Genomic DNA, 22,052 nt, shown 5'->3' with positions numbered 1-22,052 from the left:
TGAGTAGCAATTTTAATCCACATCTGCTGAACTCAACATCTATATTAGATAAATGTTGTTCAGTGTTTTATAAGCTAGATGGCATACTGCCATTGACAGGTTGTCAGATAATATGGTATGTGAATCACAGAGACACATGAAAGTGTAATAGAGTCACAGTAGACAGAAGTTGAACTGGGGAGGGGTGCGGAGAGTAAGCTTCTGAGAACCCATAAATTCAAGTAGAAAATCAGTATTTGCAGAGGCTCACAGAAAGGGAAACCTTGAAATATGAAGAATTGAATGATGTAGAGTAGCCATAACATAGCCTGGCAGATGGCATAAGTAAGGAAACTTTAGACTGGAGAAATACTCAGGAACTTGGTCTTTAACGTTTGTTAAAGTAGCTGAACTTTCAGTGTGGGTTGTTTTGTCTTTCTGTAAAAGGCCATGTAATCAATATTCTAGGTACCTTGAGCCACACATTTGCATCTGCTCAAAACTGACTCTGATATGACAGCCACCATAATACATAGTCATAGTTGTGTTCCATTAAATCTTTATTCCTAGAAACAGGTGTTTGACTGTATGTTCTTGACCCCTGTGCCAAGGAGTCATGAAAGAGGGAAGAACTACATTTTAGAGAGCTTGCTTTGGTGGCTCTATAAAGTGAATGACTAGGGCAAATTTAGAACACTGTTGTAATAATACAAACAGAAGTGACCACTGCCTGACTTAGATTGACGACCCTGGAGGAATTTGACTATAGGCCCTTGAGGCCTATCTGCTTCTCCTCTGCTTTATCCATATATTCTGTGTGTTACCAATTACAACGAATTGGAATGGTCCCTGTGTTATAGTGAGTTGATCAGTCTTTGTTTTTCACATTTATTATTGGTGTATGTGTGTGTGCATGAGAAAGAAGGTCAGAAGACAACTTTCAGGAGTTGGTTCTGAACTTTTATTGTGTGGGTTATAGGGCTTGGACTCAGTTCTTCTGACTTGGCCAGGTGCCTTTACTTTCTGAGTCATCTTCCCAGTCCCTCCATCAGCTTTTGGTCGCTACTAATCAAATAAATATTTGTGAATAAGAGAGAATCTGTAGACCTTAAATATATGAATAATGAAATTGAATTCATCAATTTTAAGAAGACTATTTAAATTTCAAATTTATTTTGACAGCGAATGGCTTCTAAGATAGGTGTCTATTAAAAATAATCATAGTATCTCCAAGCCATGAAAAATTCCATTATCATTCATTGAATCCTTTTTAGGGGTGTACTCTTTATATTTTTAGTTTTAAGCCTGGCCTTTGTCAGCTAAGTCATCTCTCCATCACTTGGGAGTGTACTCTTTTTTTTTTTTCCTTTTATTTTATTTTACAATACCATTCAGTTCTACATATCAGCCACGGGTTCCCTATTCTCCCCCCTCTCACTCCCTCCCCTTACCCCCAGCCCACCCTCCATTCCCACCTCCTCCAGGGCAAAGCCTCCCCCGAGGATTGAGATCAACCTGGTAGACTCAGTCCAGGCAGGTCCAGTCCCCTCCTCCCAGACTGAGCCAAGCGTCCCTGCATAAGATCCAGGTTTCAAACAGCCAACTCATGCATTGAGCACAGGACTCAGTCCCACTGCCTAGTTGCCTCCCAAACAGATCAAGCCAATCAACTGTCTCACCTATTCAGAGGGCCTGATCCAGTTGGGGGCCCCTCAGCCTTTGGTTCATAGTTCATGTGTTTCCATTCGTTTGGCTATTTTTTTTTTTTTTTTCAAAAATTGAGTAAAACCAAAATTTATTATAAGCCACAGTTGTCCTAGGGACCTCCATGCTATATATATAGCCTCCATGGTTCTATGGGTTGTGGTCTGATTGTTCTTTATTTTATATCTAGAATCCACTTATGAGTGATACATACCATGTTTGTCCTTCTGAGTCTGGGTTACCTCACTCAGGATATTTTCTAGTTCCATTCATTTGCCTACAAATTTCATGCTTTCATTGTTTTTCCTCTGCTGAGTAGTACTCCATTGTGTATATGTACCACACTTTTTTCATCCATTCTTCCGTTGACAGGCATCTAGGTTGTTTCCAGGTTCTGGCTATTACAAATAGTGCTGCTATGAACATAGCTGAGCATGTATCTTTATGGTATGAATCAGCATTCCTTGGGTATATGCCCAAGAGTGGGATGAGCTGGGTCTTGAGGTAGTTCGATTCCTAATTTTCTGAGAAACTGCCATACTGATTTCCACAGTGGTTGTACAAGTTTACATTCCCACCAACAGTGGAGGAGTGTTCCCTTTGCTCCACATCCTCTCCAACATTGACTGTCATTGGTGTTTTTGATCGTAGCTATTCTGACAGGTGTAAGGTGGTATCTCAGAGTCGTTTTGATTTGCATTTCTCTGATGATTAAGGATGTTGAGCATTTCTTTAAATGTCTTTCAGCCATTTGTGATTCTTGTTTTGTGAATTCTCTGTTTAGCTCTTTAGCCCATTTTTTAATTGAACTGTTCAGTATTTTGATGTCTAGTTTCTTGAGTTCTTTATATACTGTGGAGATCAATCCTCTGTCAGATGTGGGGTTGGTGAAGATCTTTTCCCATTCTGTTGGCTATCTTTTTGTCTTATTGACTGTGTCTTTTGCCCTGCAGAAGCTTCTCAATTTCGAGAGGTCCCATTATTAATTGTTGTGCTCAGGGTCTGTGCTGTTGGTGTTTTATTTAGGAAATGGTCTCTGGTGCCAATGCGTTCAAGAGTGCTTCCTACTTTATTTTCTATTAAGTTTAGTGTAACTGGATTTATGTTCAGGTCTTTGATCCACTTGGACTTGAGTTTTGTGCATGATGACAGATATGGATCTATTTGTAATGTTTTACATATTGAGATCTAGTTATGCCAGCACCATTTGTTGAAGATACTTTCTTTTTTCCATTGTATAGTTTTGGCTCCTTTGTAAAAAAACCAGGTGTTCATATGTGCATGGATTAATGTCAGGGTCTTCAATTTGATTCCTTTGGTCCGTATGTCGGTTTTTATACCAGTACCAAGCTGTTTTTATTACTATAGCTCTATAGTAGAGTTTGAGGTCAGGGATGGTGATGCGGGAGTGTACTCTTAAAGTTACTGTATACCATTTTTCTTGTTACCATTGTTATACAGATGAGTTTGTGTATTTGACAAACTTTATACCTTTTTCTTTCTTTCCAGTCCCTGTGTTCCCAAGAAAACTATATTATTGACAAAAGGTAAGGAAATCTTTAATATCTATCCTGGTTCTTATCTAATTGATGCTAATAACAATTTAAATGTCTTATTAAAATGCCAACAGAATCCAAGATGAGGACACTAGTGGTACTCAGCTGAGGCGCCAGATATTTAGGTATTGGTCTGCTTTCCTGTCAATGGTAAAAAATTATGTTTTTTTTTTTTTCTTTTTCCCCCTATTAGCTTTTCAATGTTTTATTTCTAAATTACAGAGTTAATAAAGATGCTTCAGGGAGATCAACAAACAGCCACCAGAGCAGCACTGAAAATGAGTTGAAATACTCAGAGCCACGACCCTGGAGCAGCACAGATTCAGACAGCTCCTTCCGGAACCTGAAACCTGCTGTAACCAAAGCCAGCAGCTTTAGCGGAATCTCAGTCTTGACAAGAGGTGATAGTTCTGGAAGCAGCAAAAGCATAGGCAGGCTTTCAAAAACAGGTATAAGTATCTACCTCGAACTGTATAGTCAGAATGTTATTTCTCATCACATGGTGCTAATCTTCCCACAATGTAAAGTTCCTTCAGCGCAGTAGACACCTATAAAGCACAGAAGGAGTGATGGCCACACCAACATTAGCATCCATTTGGTCCTGGGGATAGAATTACAAACTGAAGTAAAGCTCCTTGTCTATTGCTATATAAACTTAATCTCGCAGTTCAGTGACTCATTTCTTGTATGGAGGTGGTGACTAGAAATTCTTCTTTGCTAATTTATGCTTGGAAAGCATGGCTTCTCATCTAGGATTGTTTAACATTAGGTGTGTCTCGTACTGTCAATTATTGGTGCTATTTTTCACGACTTACCCTATAAAGATGAATAAAATTACTGAGAAAATTTTAAAGAACTTTAAAACCAAAGGAAAATAATATACCTACAACTATTATAAATAGAAATTAAGATAATCTGCTGATTCTTTTGGTCATATCATTTTCTTTTGCACTACAGAATTTCATGTGTCTTTTAGGACTTTTATAGATCTTTATTTATTTTTTTTATTTCAAAATAACATAGAAGTCAGAAATGGCTATTTCTCCCTAGCCTGTTTGGATTAGGTTAAACGTACAGTAAGTGTTGTACTACATTTGGAAGGTATATTAAGACAGCAAAATTTTTTAATGCAGTATATGCTTTAAATTGCTAATGTTTGTGAATTGCAATTCTTACCTTAAAATATAAATCTATGGAAAATATCTTAGTGGATATGATAACATATTGCTAAAGACAGTAAATTTGAGGAATGTTTTTAAAATTTGTATACTTGCCTGTGTATACTTCAATTTGGTCCTAACTGTAGGAAAATAAATCTCTATTGTGAGGAAGTCCTTTAGAGAGTACAAGATTGACCTGCTTCCCTCTCCTGGATGCTGGAATTAAAGATGTGTAACACCATGCCTGGCCCAACTTAAAGATTTTAATAACTGGGGCCACTGAGGTTGCTCAGTCAGTCAGTCCACTTTCTGTACAAATCGGATGTCCTGAATGCAGATCCTAGTAGAAGAACTAATTCTCAGAAGTTGTCCTCTGACCGCCACATGCATGTTACACACACACACACAGAGAGAGAGAGAGAGAGAGAGAGAGAGAGAGAGAGAGAATAAGTAAAAAAATTTAAAGAATAAGGTGCTATTTTATCTTAAGAGACAATGGTATGTTTTAATCCTTTAATAGTTAAAAGTGATCGAGTTCCCCCCTCCCCCATTTCCCAATGGCGGTGCACGCCTTTAATTCCAGCACTCTGGAGGCAGAGGCAGGCAGATCTCTTGAGTTTTGGGACAACTAGGCCTGCCTCGGAAAAAGAAAGAAAGAAGGGTGTGAGGTTCAGGTGTCATTTTTATATGACTTGTAGTAAAAGGTTTCTTCAGAAGGCATTGTGTAGTATAGTGTATTATAATTACTTATTCTGATTGTTAGAAACTTCATCCCAGAGTCAGCTCCCTTAATAACAACCTAACTAAACTACAAGTACTATCTGAATCTGCTTGTCTATTTCATTGTTTCGTTGTCCACTTTCAGTCATTGTGCTTTAAACGTCAGTAACAGCTTCAATCCCTGTGAAATAGACTGTAGGCTTGAAAGTAGTCAAAATTCAATACAAAAAGTTTGGTAAGAAATAAATTTTATACTTGGAATGGTTTTCATACTATTTTGTCATTAGGTAAAAGAGAAAGGTAGTTGAGTTTACATTATAGGAAGATGCTGATTTATAAATCAAGATGAAATTCTGTAGTGAAACTTAGCAATTGCTTTTCAGTAGATAATTTATTATTTCTATCATTTTCCATGCCGTTCTTAAATCTTTCTGTGTTCTTATAGATAAGGGTTTCTGATACATGAGGTTTTGGGCATTTGCCTGTGCTAAGTTCTTTTTCCTGGGGAAATTGTAATCAGTATATTCCTAAGTGTTACTCTAAAAGGTAAAATGTGTATAACATGTCCTTTTGAGAGTGTCAATAGTGCGCTTTGTTGGCTGTCTGTGGCTTGTGTTAGTGTAAACTTGGAAAATTGCATGCTTTGGCTGTGACTTTCCCCACAGTTTCTGTGCTGCTGCTTGCTGTATTAAACCTATTTATGCGGGTAAGCACAAAAGAACCACTCAGCAGTAAATCATAGTAGCCACTGCTCTTCTGTTGTAAGTGCATGTTGTATAATATGAATTGTATTGCTGGGTTTTTAAACCTGCATTTTTATATTGAATTTTTTTTTTAATTCCATGTTTTTCATTACTCTTCCTCTAGGATCTGAGTCTTCAGGTAGCGTAGGGTCCTCTACAGGCTCTCTTTCTCACACCCAGCAGCCTCTCCCAGGCTCAGCTCTTGGCCAGCCTTCTCATGGCACACCTGTCATCTACCCGGCAGCCAGCACTCACAGTTCTCTCTCCTTTGACGGTGGCCTCAGTGGGCAAGGTGCATCTCCTAGCACTAGCTTCCTTTTGCTTCCCTTGGAAGCAGCGGGCATACCACCTGGCAGTATTCTGATCAACCCACAGACAGGTGGGTATCCAGAGAGAGAGTGTATTTCAGTTGGCATAGCAGGGAATATCTGAAAATGTGGGTACTTTTAAAAATGAATTGTTTCAATGTGCATATGTTATCAGCTTTTTCATTTTGATAAATAAGTGTCATTTTCCTGAACACTTTAATAGAAATAGGCCATCAAATGTTAAAAGTTTTCTTCATATTGTAAGAATTTTCTCCATGTGACACCTATGATATATAGTCTAAATAATAGCCTGACTAAAATTAAACAACAGTTCCTTCTATTGAAGTGAGTCAACTGTCTTTGAGAAAGCTTTATGTGGTATAGCATTTTTATTCTGTAGCAAATAATACACACTTTATGAAGAAACCAAGTGGATAAAAACCTATAATATCCTTGAGAATATGGTAATTGCTTTCTACTTAAGATCTAAAAGATACTGTTTTAAAAATATAGGTAGCTGTTGTAATATTGACAATGTATGTTCTTAGTCCTTGACGCTAACTACAAATTAATTTTATTAAACATTTACGTTAGACCATATCCAGTTGGATAGGGTATTGCTCTACACCCTACTGAGCTCGTTATAATCAGAATGTTTTCTGAAGGGCAGGATAGATGAATCAGTCATTTAAAAGCTCTGACTTCTCTTTCTGAGGACCCAGGTTCAGTTTTCATCAACCACATACTCATACTTTAAATTCATCGGTGACCTTTATAATGGCTCTTTTTTGAGAGAAGGTTTTTCTTTGCGCCTTTCCTGGAACTCACTCTGTAGCCCAGGCTGGCCTTGACCTCACAGAGATCTGCCTGTCTCTGCCTCCCAAGTACTGCATAATCTATTGCCATTCAACTGATTTCATAATTATAAGTTTGAAGCTGTAAATTATTTACATTTTCAGCCTGTTTTTTAAAGTTAAATATATTCAATATAGACTATCACCTAGATTATTTCTCATTCTGTTGAAAATTTTTGAATAGCTTCTTCATATTTTGGAGTCAGGCATTTTCCATTTAAACTGAAATGCATACCAACCCTAATGACCATGGTGAGGTTAGGCTGAGGGATTGCTGGGTCTTTTGAATGTTCTTGACCCTTTTCCTTTGTTTATAGTAGCTGAACCACAGTCCTGTGATTGAATGCCTGGAGCTGAATGAGATCCAGAACTTAAAACTTTTCAAAAAATACTGTTTTCTTTTTATGTGTTTTGCTTGCATGTATGTTTATGCCCCATATAAGTGCCATGTCTGCAGGAGCCAGAAGAGGGCATCAGCTCCCCTGGAACTCGAGTTAAAGATGCCTGTGAGTTGCCATGTGGCTGATGGGAACCAAACTTGGGTCCTCAAGAAAGGCAACCAGTGCTCTTAACTACTATACTAAGCCTTCTCTCCAGTCCCTCAGAACATATTTTGATTATCCAGTGGGCTCCGTAGGGTCTGAAACAACACCTTGTCCCCCAAACCAGTAACAATCGAGTATTTATACTAAGGAAACAATGAAGGTTGTTAATAGCTTCATTTCAAATCGAGATATTTCCCAAGCTAAGGAAAACTTTTGTCTTAAGGAACTGGGAGTTGTAATTTGTGCCTAAGGGATTTATGGATGTGTTTTATAAATCAGTAGTAAATCAGTAGTGACAGTTTTATTGTCAATCCCTGTTGTATATTGACTTTTTCCTCTTTTTTCACCTCTCAGGTCAGCCCTTCATAAATCCAGATGGAAGTCCAGTTGTGTACAATCCTCCTATGACTCAACAGCCAGTTCGAACCCAAGTGCCTGGTCCTCCACAGCCACCTCTGCCACCCCCACCACCTCAGCAGCCAGCAGCCGGTCACATTTTCTCACAGGTGCACAAATCCATGATTATGTAATGCTAAGTTCACCTCACTTTGCATATGTAGGGATAATGACTGAGATAGCCAAGTAAGTATCTCTTACAGCTTTAATACTCTGCTCCCGATGGTGTCCCATTCAGTAGTCACAGGAAGAAAATGTTAAAATCAAGTACTTTCAATTAATACTGAAAATGTACTGGAAAGGTGGGAGTGGTTTTTATCTCATGGGATTGACTGGTAAGTGTTTTATCCCTGTTTTACAGCAAGAAGTAGACAAGAGGTAGAATAAAAACAAAGATCGCTCATTAGCCTAGGGAGCAAAGTGAGTTATTAAGGTTGAATAGCTCCAACAGAAGAAACTGCACTGAACTGCTCAAGCCATGCAGAGTATTCTGTCCTCTTGTAAGGATGGAGTGGAGTGGGTGACTATTCTGGGAGTTGAGTCTTCATTTTTTTATTTTACTTATTTACAGAGTGTGCGTGCATGCGTGTGTGTCACAACATACATTTACTGATGAGAGAACAGCTTTCAGGAGTTGATTCTTTCCTTCCACCATGTGTGTGTTTTGGAGATAGAACTCAGGTTGTCAGGCTTGTCAGCAAATACTTTCACCTGCGGAACCATCTCTCAGGCCTCCAGAGTTGAAATACTAGATATATTTTTCTTTCTTTTTGTGACTGGGTCTCATTACATCACTGCTGGCCTTGAACTCACTATGTAGGCCAGGCTGGCCTAGAGCTCACAGAGGTCAACTTACCTATGCCTTGCAAGTGCTGGCATTAAAGGTGTGCACCACTATGTCTGTCTTTAAAAGCTTTCTTAATCATTCCTTGAATTATATAAATAGAGGGTATACGTATGTATTTACATATTCTTTTCCCCCTAATAATTTGTTACCTATAGAGAGCTTGAACGTATCAGTATAATTCCTGTTTTCATGCCAACTCTTAAAAGATGTATAGCATATCAAAGATAGTTTATATATGTACTCATACACCTTTATCTTACAAGACCATTATAATTATTCCACTGGTGAATCCCTTCTAACATAATCCTCATAAGAGATATGTAGTGATAAGATTGACCCAAAGAAATTCCATCCCATTTTCTCACAAGATGGGTCATTTTTACATTGGTATTATATGATATAATAATGTCATGTGGGGTGAAGAACATAGGTAAATAGGTGAGTTGCTCAGTCACATAGTGTGAAAGCAGTTGGTCTCTCTACAGATAAGACTCGAGCGGGCAAGTCCATGTTTGCTTTGCTTTGATCTCTAAAATGGGGCCTAAGAGGTTTTAGGGACGCTTATAAGAGCATACAAAAACATCGGTATACCTAGAGGAGCCTGCACACAGCTCCGCCAGAGACTTGCACATGACCTTCTCGACCCCATTGGGTTGCACACACTTCTTCCTTGTCCTGCTGTGCCTTTGCTTCATTCAGCTTGCTTCCAAAGACTCGTTTGCTGTTGTATTTGCTTTTGTTGTCTTTACACTACTATGTATTGCACCAGGAGCTTTATAGAACTGACTTCCACTTTTGCTTAATTTGATGGAAATAAGGTTAGTACAGATTTACAAATTTCAAGGATTTCTTTGTGGTTATAGATCATTGTCTGCCTTTCAATCCTCAGATCTGTGGCTAAGATCAAGTGTAGACATAACTTTGTCCCATGTTGTTATGAGAACACCCTAGGTGAAGGTGGCTTGGAACAGAGGCATTAAAGAGCTGAATTCCAGCCAGCAGTGGTGATGCACACCTTTAATCCCAGCACGTGGGAGTCAGAGGCAGGTGGATCTCTGTGAGTTTGAGGCCAGCCTTGGCTATAGAGCAAGATCCAGGACAAGCACCAAAACTACACAGAGAAACCCTGTCTTGAAACACCAAAAAAAAAAAAAAAAAAAAAAAAAATTATTCTTTTCTGGTTGGAGCGATGGCTCAGCGGTTAAGAGCACTGACTTCTCTTCCAGAGGACCTGGGTTCAATTCTCAGCACCCACGTGGCAGTTCACATAACTGACTATAACTCCAGTTCCAGGAGATCCAAGATCCTCACAGAGACATACATACAGACAAAACACCATGAATGCACATAAAATAAAAAAAATAAAACATTAAAAGTAATAATAATCACTTTTTCAAAGGATTATTCTTTTGGGGAACATTATCCAAAGCAGGATTCATTTGTGAATATACAGTTTTAACTGAATAGGTTACCTGAGTTCTTCATCTACTTGCTTATTTGGCATAGTAAAAAAAAAAAAAAAATCACTTTATCTTAGTTTGATTTTTCATCTATAAAATAGATTACAGTTGATGATCACCTAGTTGGAACACCTTTGGAACGCAATATTTTCCTGAATTTGGCTAAAGATTCTAGTATCTAATTTCTCAGCTCCCACCATGAGTTCTTATAATAAAAATACATTTAACATTTAGCATCAAAGGAAAGGTTTTATTTTTCCTACACAAAAGATGTGTTTGTGTGTATGTAGATATGCTTGGTCCTGGTGTGGTTATTAAGATTATTTATCTTATGTATATGAGTATTTAAATTGCCTGTTGATATGTATATATACCATGTGAGTGTGTGACACCTGTGGAGGTCAGAAGAGGGCATCAATCCCCTAGCCTTAAAATAACAGATGGTTGTGAGCCACCGTGTAGGCTCTGGGGACTGCACTGGGTCCTCTGCAAGAGCATGTGTTTAACCACCAAGACAGCTTTCTAATCCCTGAGGTGTTATACTTAACAGTTTCTGCTCACAAAATGGTTAAATTTTAGGAACATTGTGTCTGAGAATTTAAAACATGTTTTATCAAATAGGAAAGTTGGTACAGATACCATATAACGTTACAAGGTTTTTATTTGTAATTTAGTAGTATAGAACAACATAAATGTAGCACAGCCCCTTCATAAAAATCAGGAAATAAGAGTAAGAAGTTTTGTTTCTCTTGTAATAAAATTTTAAATGGCTAATTATCTGTTTCTGTTAATCTGCAAAAAAAAAAAAATTTGTGACATAAAAATTAATGTTCCTCATTACGACAACAACTTGAGCCTAGGTATGTTCTTGCTGTGTAGAGTTCTTTATTTGATGCTGTTTTTCTTGTTGATTCTCTTGTATTTTTTAATGACTTTATCAATGTTAAAGCTGTTGCCCTGAAGTGTACATTTCCATGCTATGCAGTTCTTGTAACATTTTCTTCTGACTTTAACTGTTTGCCCCCTGTTATTCCTAGCCTGTTGGTCCTCTGCAGTCCTCTTCTCAGCCTGTTCAGTGCTCTCCAGCCCCCTACCCATCCCCGCTCCTGCCAGTCTCACCCACCCAGCAGTACTCCGTGGTACTGTATCTCTTTTCACCTCATCGTAACTATGGGCAGTGTGTATGAATGCTTCAGACTGGGGTCAGTGTGATATGCTCTTTTCGTGTTTATTACAGACTGGTATATAGGTAACAAGAGTGTTTTCTAATCCCTATTGATAATTTATTCCTTTTGATAAGACAGTGATGATATCATCTTATCATAGTGACTGTTTAAAACTTGATATTCCTGATTTTTCTAAAGGGTAATTTTTAGTACAAATGTTCAGAACTAAATATTCTTAGATATTTTAGTTACTTTTCTCATTGAAGTCAGTTTTGAATCTATCTAGTCTTGGAATGGCAGTGTCATAGGGTTTCTGTTGCTCTGATTAAAACATCATCATGACTAAGCAACTCTCAGGGGTCACACTATCTCTGTTGGAAGTCAGGGCATGACCTCAAGGCAGGAACCTGTAGGCCCTGAACTGAAGCAGAGGCCATGGAGGGTTGCTGCTCACTGACTTGCTCCTCATAGCTTGCTCAGCCTGGTTTCTACAACCCAAGACCAGCCGCCCAGTGCTGGTACCACCCACAATGGGCTGGACTTCCAACATCAGTCACTATTTAAGAACACGCAACACAAACTTGCCTGCAGGTCAGGCAGGGTTTTTTTGTTGTTGTTGTTTTTGGTTTTGGTTTTTGGTTTTTGGTTTTTGTTTTTTTTTTTTTTTTTTTTGGTTTTTTGGGACAGGGTTTCTCTGTGAAACAGTCCTGGCTGTCCTGGAACTCACTGTGTAGACCAGGTGGCCTCCAACTCACAGAGATCTGCCTGCCTCTGCCTCCTGAGTGCTGGGGATTAAAGACATGCGCCACCACTGCCCAACTGTTTTGTTTTGTTTTTTTTTTTTTTCAATATTTTTATAACTTTTAAAATCTTACTAGTTTATACTGTAGGTCAGTCTTATCAAGGCATTGTCATAATTGAGATTCCCTCTTCCCACGTGACTGTAATTTGTGTTGTGTTGACAGAGACCTAGCCAGGACAGGCAGCTTTCCTTTTGAGTTCATATTTTATATTCTTTGCCCAGTGCTGGTTAGGTACAATTGGTCAGAACCAGTTACTTTAGATGAATTGTAGCCTGTATTACAGATGACTTTATCTGATTTTATTATCAAAGATACTTGACAACTTCTGACTCTAAAATAATACCCTTAATCCAGAATATATCCTGAATTATAACTGTCAGTGTCTGTTATATCTCAGGCTCATACTACCAGGAATTAGCTATGTGACCCTGAAACATTATATCTTTTTGCATAGCTCCATACATGAAGTAGCTTCTACATACAAAAAAAAAAAAAAAAAAATGCTTCCTTTAAAGTGAACTTCTGACAGCTTGCTTGCTTTTATTAGGGATAGTCTATGTTGGTACCATTAATTATCCCATGTTGAAACTGTCAAATCAAATTATAAACTGTAGCTGAAAAACCGTTCTCAATGCTTTTTGGAAGCTGCTCTGTTGAGGGTGCTTTCCTTTTGAACTGGGCAACTTTATTTGCCAGATTTCATCTCTGAATGATTTTTTGAAATAACTTTTTAGCCTACAGGAAAGAGAAATAGGATTTTATTAATGACTCTTGACAGTGGTATGTACATATAATACCTCTTGTAAGAATATTTAGCCATATTACTTTGTAATTTAGAACTATTTTCATGTTTAAAAACCATTTTCATGTGCTGTTAGTCTGTTGCTTCCTGTGAGCAGGTATTCATTTTGACTGTACTGTCATTTGAGTGACCAATGAGAGCTAATACTTACACTGTCAAGTTAGTAACTATATGTTATACAGCCCATTAAATCATAGCCCTGCCTTGACTGGATACCACTAGTTGCTTACCAATGATCTAGAAACAGGACGCTTTGATTTACAGTCTTCTACAGTTTAATTAAGTGACAGACTAAGAAACACTCAGAACAGAAGTTATTAAAGAAAAGGAATGACTAATTGGATTTTGATGGATGGAGATACAAAAAGGCATAGAACCTGAACCCTGCTTTCTAGGAAGAGAAGAGTTATTTAAAAGTAACTTTCCTTCAGAAAATGTGGATTATATAAGAGTGTTCATTGTTACTTCTGAACCCAAGTCAGCATTGAAAATTCATATACATATATATATATGAATTTTATATGTATATATATAGTTATGTTTTTATAAACTTAAAAATGCATCCTAATATTTTCTTCATGCTATGATTTCCATTAGGTATATTTTCTAAATAATATGTAATTATAGCATTATAACATACCTTCTACATTGGAGTTATCATTTTCTTGAACCTGTTCTCTTATATCGTACCTGTTTTACATACATCTGATGTTCATACATACACTGCTATAGCTTGTTTAAATAAGTATATAAAGTATAGGGCCTGGAGGATCTAGCTTAATTTGGTAGAATACTTGCCTCACTTGAACAGGCTTGAGTTCTGTCATAAACACAGCACAAATTGGACATTGTGGTTCACACCTGTAATCCCAGCACCCACGAAGTGGAGACAAGGATGACCAGAAATTCAAGTCATCTTCAGCTACATGAGTTTGAGGCTAGTCTAGGCTACATGGGATACTCAAATAAAATAATATATGTGTATATATAAATTCATTGGTAAGTTTGACCCATGAATGAAACTGACGGCCAACTTCTTTTCAACAGGATAACCTTGGCTCTCAGTTCAGCCACATGAGTCTTGCCCGCCAGCCATCAGCTGATGGTTCCGACCCTCATGCCACCATGTTCCAGTCCACGGTGGTTCTTCAGTCTCCACAACAGTCTGGTTACATTGTGACGACAGCACCCCCACATCCTCCTCCACCACCTCCACCACCTCCCCCTCCTCCTTCCCTACCACCTGGGCAGTCAGTCCCCACTGCCAGTTTCTCTGCCTCTGGACATCCTGTCAGCCAGCCTGTGCTCCAGCAGCAGGGGTATCTTCCTCAGCCCTCACCACAGGTGCGTTGCTTTTCCATGTTCTCTCTCACACAGGAACTGCTAACTTGGGAACAGTTTGTGAGATAGTATAAGCAAAGCCCTTAGTTACCTCTGTAGATTGTCAAACCCTTGGAGAGCAGCCACATGACAGGTGGTAGCTACAATCCAGTTAGCTAGCTTAAAGTATTTGTCCTTTGAATTTTCCTCTGGCTCTGAGAAGTGTGCTTTGTTTTCCTTAATTATCTTATGAAAACATTGTGAGTGTATGTGTTAAAGTTACTATTGCAGTGATAAAACATCATAACCAAAAGCAAGTTGGGGAGGAAAGGGTTTATTTTATTTGGCTTACACTTCCACATCATAATCCATCATTGAAAGAAGTCAGAGCAGGAGTTCAAAACAAGGCAAGAGCCTGGAGGCAAGAGCTGATGCCGAGGTCATGGAGGGGTGCTGTTAACTGGCTTCTTCATCACAGCCTGCTCAGCCTGCTTTCTTACAGAAGCCAAGACGCCTTGCCCTGGGCACCACCCACAGTGTGCTGGGCCCTTTTCCTGTCAATTACTAATTAAGAAAATGCCCTACATCTGGATGTTATAGAGGCATTTTCTCAATTGAGGTTCCCTCTTTTCAGATGACTCCAGCCTGTGTCAAGTTGACATAAAACTAGCCAGTACAGTGTAAAAGAACTAGAAAGTCTGTATCACAGCATTGCAAGACCAGACCAGGTTGAATAGAAATAACATCATCGTGTCAACTTTTCAGTTCAGAAAAAAAAATCTCGTCATTTACTTCTGTCTTAATGTATGTTTTGCAGTTCTCTTTGGGGCAGGGGAGTGGATTCGAGACAGGGTTTTGCTGTGTAGCCCTGGCTGTCCTGGAATTGGCTCTGTAGACCAGGCTGGCCTTGAACTCAGAGATCTGCCTGCCTGTGCTTCCCGAGTGCTGGGAATGAAAGTGTACACCACCACTATGCCTAGCTGTTTTTCCCTTTTCATTAGATAGATATTACACAGTTTATTAAGTATACTTGACGCATTTAATGTCTTTAGTTGTTTTTATAAATGGGATTGTTTTTAAATTTCACTGGGTTTTTTTTTTTGTTCACAATAAAGAAATTTGAGGATATTGATCTTACACCCTGTAGATTCCCTCCCTCCCTCCTCTGTTATTTAGCGATTTCCTCTGAATTGAAACTTTCCCTTGTGGTGGGAGGAAGGAGGCTCATACACTCAGAAAACTCGTCAAGCTTCTAAAACTGCGAAGACTTACAAGGGCCTCCCTGATGTTACACTACCATATCCTGAGGGAGGAGCCTCCCCAAGGAGGCCTGTGGTTGTTCAGGGAGTGCCAATAATAATGGTTTTCGTAAGTTGACCCCATGCTGCAGTGGGGTTTTCAGTGGTGCAGATCACATTTAGTCATTCAGCAAGCTTCTTGGGTTCACTAAGCTAGATGTGGGTGAACTCATTTTTTGGTCTGTGGGTGTCTTCTGGAGTGTCTGTCTGTCTGGGGTGAATAGGCATTTGTTCACATCTCCCCAGGGAGAAAGAATCACACAACACTTTCCCATGGATACTCATTTTCATAGTATAATTTATTTATTGGTTTTTTGTTGTTTTGCTGGGTCCGTTTTTTTGTTTTTGCAGGTTAATTTGTTTTGAGTTTGCCTTTCCTTAAACAGCCATTTTTAATCCAACCAATGATTTTACACTTACTTGGGAAACACTGTACCATTAAGCTACACCAGCCTTCCTATAGCCTTTTTTATTGAGTTATTACAGTGAGGCTTTTGGTTTTATAGCTGCTTAGAATTGTGTGTGTGACAGATGATTTCTCCATACAAGTTTCCAATGACTTTTTTTTTTTTTAAACTGCAGCTAAACTAGGTAAGGTTAGTTTAAAAGAAATTTATACTGGGTATAATGGCACATTGCTTTAATGCCAGCACTCAGGAGGCAGAGGCAGATGGATCTCTATGAATTCAAAGCCAGCCTGTTCTATGTACAGAGTTCCCGACCAACCACAGCTATATTGTGAGACCCTATCTCAAAACAGTGAAGAAAAAGAAGTGTGTAATGATATCTCAGCATACTATGTAGGAGGTGTCCTAGTCCTCTGGTTCGTGCAATCTTTCCACTCAGACCCTTTTCAATTTTCCTTAAACCTAAGATATATGGGATAAAATGTTTCAATTGGGGTGGGCACCGCACAGACCCTTTTTTTAATTTAGTATTTATTTATTTTTTAATTACACTCATGGTATTAATTACATTTGTGGTATTTGTTGATTACATTCACAGTATTCATTCAATAACTATATTTATGATATTCATTAATTACATTAATTGTATTGATTTATTACATTCATGATATTATGTCCTGATACTACTATCCATCTGTGGGACCTTTCCATCACACAAAACAGAGAGTCTGTACTTAGGAAATCATTGCTCTATATTCCTTTCTTCTCTGTCTTGAGATAACTTCTAATCTTTCTGTCTCTATAAATTTGTATATTCTATAGTAATACAATTCTATAGTATTTGTCCTTTTTTTAATGTAAAAACATTTTATGTACATCTTCAGGAGAAATAATACACAGATAGCTTGAACATAAAATCAGGTTATAAATCAAAAGCCCAGGGTTATTTTAAACAGTAAAATATTTTCTCTGTAGAAAATAGTAAAAATGATAACATTTCCCAGTAAACCCTTTTAAGCCAAATAATAGCTGTATTGTACATATAAATATTGATTAGATTCTGGGATACAGAAGAAACCTATCTTCATCTGTTCAGAGAGCTATGTTTTACTTAAGTTATGTAAGTGAGATTCCTATTCTTCTTCCCCTTCACTGTTTGATTTACAGCAGACATTTTTTCTATAGGCTAATTCATAATCTAAAAAGATTTTAGCCTCCCCTCCTGAAAGTACGGCCACCATTTTCTTTCATCAGCTTGATACAGTACAAATTCTTATCCTAATAGTGAAATGTTTCACTAAAGCTTGCCCAGTGATTGGGCAAAACCAAAACTTATTATAAGCTACAGTCGTCCTAGAGTCTCCCCTGGTAGGTAGCCTCACTGGATCTGTGGTTTGCAGTCTCATTGTCCTTTGCTTTATATCTAGTATCCACTTATGAGTGATACATACCATTTTTGTCCTTCTGAGTCTGGGTTACCTCACTCAGGATGATATTTTCTAGTTCCATTCATTTGCCTACAAATTTCATGCTTTCATTATTTTTCTCTGCTGAGTAGTACTCCATTGTGTAGATGTACCACATTTTCTTAATCCATTCTTCAGTTGAGGGGCGTCTAGGTTGTTTCCAGGTTCTGGCTATTACCAATAGTGCTGCTGTGAACATAGTTGAACATGTATCTTTGTGGTATGATTGAGCATTCCTTGGGTATATGCCCTAGAGTGGTATGGCTGGGTCTTAAGTTAGATCTGTTCCCAATTTTCTGAGAAACCGCCATACTGATTTCCACAGTGGTTGTATAAGTTTGCATTCCCACCAACAGTGGAGGAGTGTTCCCCCCTTTCCACATCCTCTCCAACATAAACTGTCATTAGTGTTTTTGATCATAGCCATTCTGACAGGTGTAAGATGATATCTCAGAGTCATTTTGATTTGCATTTCCCTGATGACTAAGGATGTTGAGCATTTCCTTAAATGTCTTTCAGCCATTTGAGATTCTTCTTTTGAGAATTCTCTGTTTAGCTCTTTAGCCCATTTTTTAATTGGATTGTTGAGTATTTTGATGTCTAGTTTCTTGAGTTCTTTCTACACTTTGGAGATCAGTCCTCTGTCAGATGCCCCACAGACACTTACTCTCTACACTTTAACCAGTTGTGGATCTCCATGATGGTCTCTGTTGTAAAGAGTCTTCTTTGATGAGGGCTTAAGAGCTACGTTTATCTGTGAGTATAAGGGTAAATGGAGTCAGCTAGAAATGATAATTACTTTAAGAAAATGTCAATCATGGGTTCTTCCTAGGGTCTTTTAACTTCTCCAGATACAGGTAGTTGGCTAGGTTTACTGTGCCAAGCATGAACTCCCTCCTACTGAGTGGGCATTAAGTCTAATTAGATATCTGCTGGTAACCCCAAGATAAAAGTCCTGCTGTTGCACCATTGGGGATATTTTTTCAGGCTGTCATTGTAGGGTTTACAGGTGGCTAGGGCTATGGATTACTTTCCTCCATTGGCAGCTTGCATAGCACCTTTGAATACTATGAGAGCTAGTCCCCAGGAAGGAGGCTTCCAGATGAGTTCCAACTCAATTTCTCCAAGCACTGTGCCTAAAGTAGATTGTGTCCTTAGCAGTGAGGTCTTATCTTCAAGGTCTGGTAGGCAGCCAAGGAAAATGATAGTTTTCAGTAGTTTTTCAGCAAAGCAAACGTCGTTTTATAAAAGAGAAATATGAAACAAATAAAAGTAACATCTAAATGTGATTAGTGGGCACATTGGTAAATGTCCTTTGTTCTGTTTTGTTTGGTTTGCGGAAGTTGTTTTGTTTCTTAGTTGGTTTGGCTATTCGAGACAGGGTCTCTCTACATAGCCCTGGCTGGCCTGGAAGTCACTATACAGACCAAGCTAGCCTTGAACTCACAGAGGTCTACCTGCCTCTGCCTCCTGAGTGCTAGAATTAAAGGTGTTTGCTACCATGCCCAGAGGAGGCTATCCTTTTAAAGATATCTTAGAGCTGAACTTTATAGTTTTAAATTTATTTAAGTACAGTTTAATTTTAAAAATTTAATTGATTTGCAGAGGGTTGGTACTATAATTACTGATCATTGCATTCTGATGTACCTCATGGAAAAATTACTTTTCCAAGTAAAACTAATTTTTGTCCTCAATGCTTATGATTGTAGATGCCAGCCTGTTACTGTGCTCCAGGCCACTATCACTCCAGCCAGCCTCAGTACCGCCCTGTCCCTTCTGTCCATTACAGTTCACATCTAAACCAACCACTGCCACAGCCTGCACAGCAGACAGGTGAGTCAAGTTCTTATCCCAGAATTTTCAATTATGGACATTACTGTTTCCTAATATACTTAAGTCTTTATATTAAGATATTATCATGCTCAGTCTTTGAAGATCTCAGATATGTGTGTGTGAGTGTGTAAGCCAGTCACATATAAAGGAGTGGGAAAACCTTACATTTCTCCAGACATCTACACAGATTTGTATGATAAAGGGATGAGAGCATAATAGGAAGGTTCTGCATGGCCAAGAGTCTTGTGAGTAGCTATTGGATCCTTGCTGCTGTGGTATTAGAAGCCCTCTTTGCATCCTATTTATTACCCAGATAGAAATGGTAGGAGAGACATTACGCAAGGTGGCCTCCATACAACTTACCAGAATCAAAGAACAAAGCCTGCTAAATTTAATCCTTTTGAATTTTAGCTAAAGGATGACACTTTAATTTCAAAGGTGCCTGTTTGATAAACTGTGTTCTTGCATGTATTTCTGTCTCATCTTCAGTTTGATAATTATTTAGTGAAAAGGAACAAATAGAATCTAATACTAAACATTAAAAAAAAAATTAAAACTCAATCTTGTTTCCTTTTTGCCATTTTCTTCAAGAACTTATTTGAATTGAACCCCAATCTCATTTTTAAATACTGTTTTAAGAGCTAAGTAGTAACTTAGCAGACAGAGTGTTTACTTTGCACACTTGAGCACCTGAGTTTAGTCTCCAAAACCGTGTAGCCACGGGCACTGTGTAATACTTGTAATACAGAACTGACAAGGTCGAAACAGGTGGATTTCTGGGACTTGATACCCAGCCAGCCTGGCCTAGTTGGTGTATTTAGAGCTCGTGAGAGACCTGTTTCACAAAAACAAGGTTGATAGCTCTTGAGGAACCATACCCAATGACGAACTCTAGTGCACACACATATGCACTCATACATGCAATTCCACAGACATATAGAAAGCTGTCTTAATTGATTCTAATTAACTCACTTCTGTTTCCACCCTGGTTGTTTCTTGTTACAAATATTTAGTAAAGTGTTTAGCTAAAACCTTGTGTTACATAATTTGGAGAACTGAAGTTAGAGTTTAACACTGATTTTTATGGAGCATTTTGAACTGTTTGTCATTGATGGAGATAGAGATTATGTGCAGAGGCATTTCAGCTCTACCTGCACAGAGGAGTCTTCAGTACTGTCGGCTTACTCTTGAGAGCTACTTTTGGCCTGGCCTTCCAGTAAAAGTTCTCTTGTTGCTTCTTGTGCTGCTGCAGTCACCAACTTCCATTATAAGAAGAGTCATAATTACACAACTCTACAGCCAGTCTTTCATGGAAGTTTTCTTGTTCTTCGTATGCAGGCTCTTCCCTCTTGTGTGTGGACTAGTCTTTACATTGTGTGTACAGCATATCTTCTTTTCTATAGAAGTTTGAACATCATCTGACTGCTAACTAAGCTGCAGTTTGTTCTGTTTCAAATGTGACTCCTTTCAATGTCAGGTTTTCCTGAAAGAATAATATAACCCTTTTCAAAAATATAAGCAGTATATATAATCTCAATTCAAAAGACATCAAGAGCTGTTCCTAGCTGGCAAGATGGCTCTGGGTAAAGGTGCTTACTGCACAAGCTTGGCATTCTGAACCTGAGGCCCATGTCTTACATAAAGTTAGATGGGGAAAGAACCAGCTCCACAAAGCTGTCTTTGGCTTCCACACGTGTGTTGTGACACATCATATAAACTCTCCTCTCTTTACACATATGCACACATCTTACAATAATAAATTATCACCTTTTTAAAAGTTTTTAAAACTGTTCATTCTGAACCGGGTGTGGTGGCACACACGTTTAATCCCAGCACTCAGGAGGCAGAGGCAGGCAGATCTCTGTGAGTTCAAGGCCAGCCTGGTCTACAGAGTGAGTTCCAGGACAGCCAGTGCTACACAGGGAAACCCTATCTTGAAAAACAAACAAAAAATTGTTCATCCTTGGGAACATTGATCATAATATTGCTCATTTAACATCACATACACAGTTATTTTCCAATACAAATGATATTCTAGTCGGGACCAGTGACATATGCCACTAATCTCAGCACTCCGTAGGCTAAGGAGGAGGATCACAGGGTTATGGTACACTTGAGTTACATAGCATCTTTTGTGTCAAAAATTAAAACAAAAACAGTAGCAAAGAAAGCATTTTTCTGTGATTTCTGGGCCTGAAAATAATTGACTTCTTATATATATATATATATATATATATATATATATATATATATATATATATATATATATATATATTTAACCTTCCAAAATTATAACAACTGGTTTGTTTTTAATTACGTTTTTTTCTCCTGTGGTGCTGGTAATGGAACTCAGGGCTTTGCCTGTGCTAGGCAGGCATTTGCTGCTTAGCAATATTCCTACCTGTGGTGACTCAATAATTTTATAAAAAGTAAATTGAGTTTTGGAGAGATGGCTTAGAGATCAAGAGCACTTGCTGCTCTTGAAGAGGACCCAGGTTCTTTTATACTGGTTCAGTCTCATTTAGCCCAGGGTGGGCCTTGAACTCCTGGTTCTTCCTTCTTCCTCCAAGTGCTGGGATTAAAGGTGTGTGCCACCACGGCCTGGCCTCTATGGTTAATTAGTGGCTAGCTCTGCCCTCTGTCCTTCAGGCAAGCTTTATTTGTCAGAACACAAACAAAATATCA

The 22,052-nt window shown here is 38.4% G+C and overlaps 1 protein-coding gene across 8 annotated transcripts in view; it reads left to right on the top strand.

Annotated features, from left to right (window-relative positions):
- Positions 1 to 22,052, top strand: part of R3hdm1 (R3H domain containing 1) — a 135,074-nt gene that overhangs the window by 74,500 nt on the left and 38,522 nt on the right. For 6 of the 8 annotated variants that reach the window (XM_028874947.2, XM_037211466.1, XM_028874954.1 and 3 more), the window contains 8 exons: positions 3,193 to 3,230; positions 3,314 to 3,364; positions 3,462 to 3,688; positions 5,987 to 6,241; positions 7,924 to 8,075; positions 11,310 to 11,411; positions 14,091 to 14,387; positions 19,244 to 19,367. In XM_028874947.2, the coding sequence (XP_028730780.1) occupies positions 3,193 to 3,230; positions 3,314 to 3,364; positions 3,462 to 3,688; positions 5,987 to 6,241; positions 7,924 to 8,075; positions 11,310 to 11,411; positions 14,091 to 14,387; positions 19,244 to 19,367 (1,246 nt within the window). The remainder of the gene's footprint in view (positions 1 to 3,192; positions 3,231 to 3,313; positions 3,365 to 3,461; positions 3,689 to 5,986; positions 6,242 to 7,923; positions 8,076 to 11,309; positions 11,412 to 14,090; positions 14,388 to 19,243; positions 19,368 to 22,052) is intronic. The other 2 variants (XM_028874950.2, XM_028874949.1) reach the window with 1 other exon arrangement.

Source organism: Peromyscus leucopus, chromosome 15 (assembly GCF_004664715.2).
Source record: "Peromyscus leucopus breed LL Stock chromosome 15, UCI_PerLeu_2.1, whole genome shotgun sequence".
Taxonomy (NCBI): Eukaryota; Metazoa; Chordata; class Mammalia; order Rodentia; family Cricetidae; genus Peromyscus; species Peromyscus leucopus.
The sequence above is the reverse complement of the archived record's forward strand: the minus strand, read 5'-3'. Positions and strand labels throughout refer to the sequence as shown.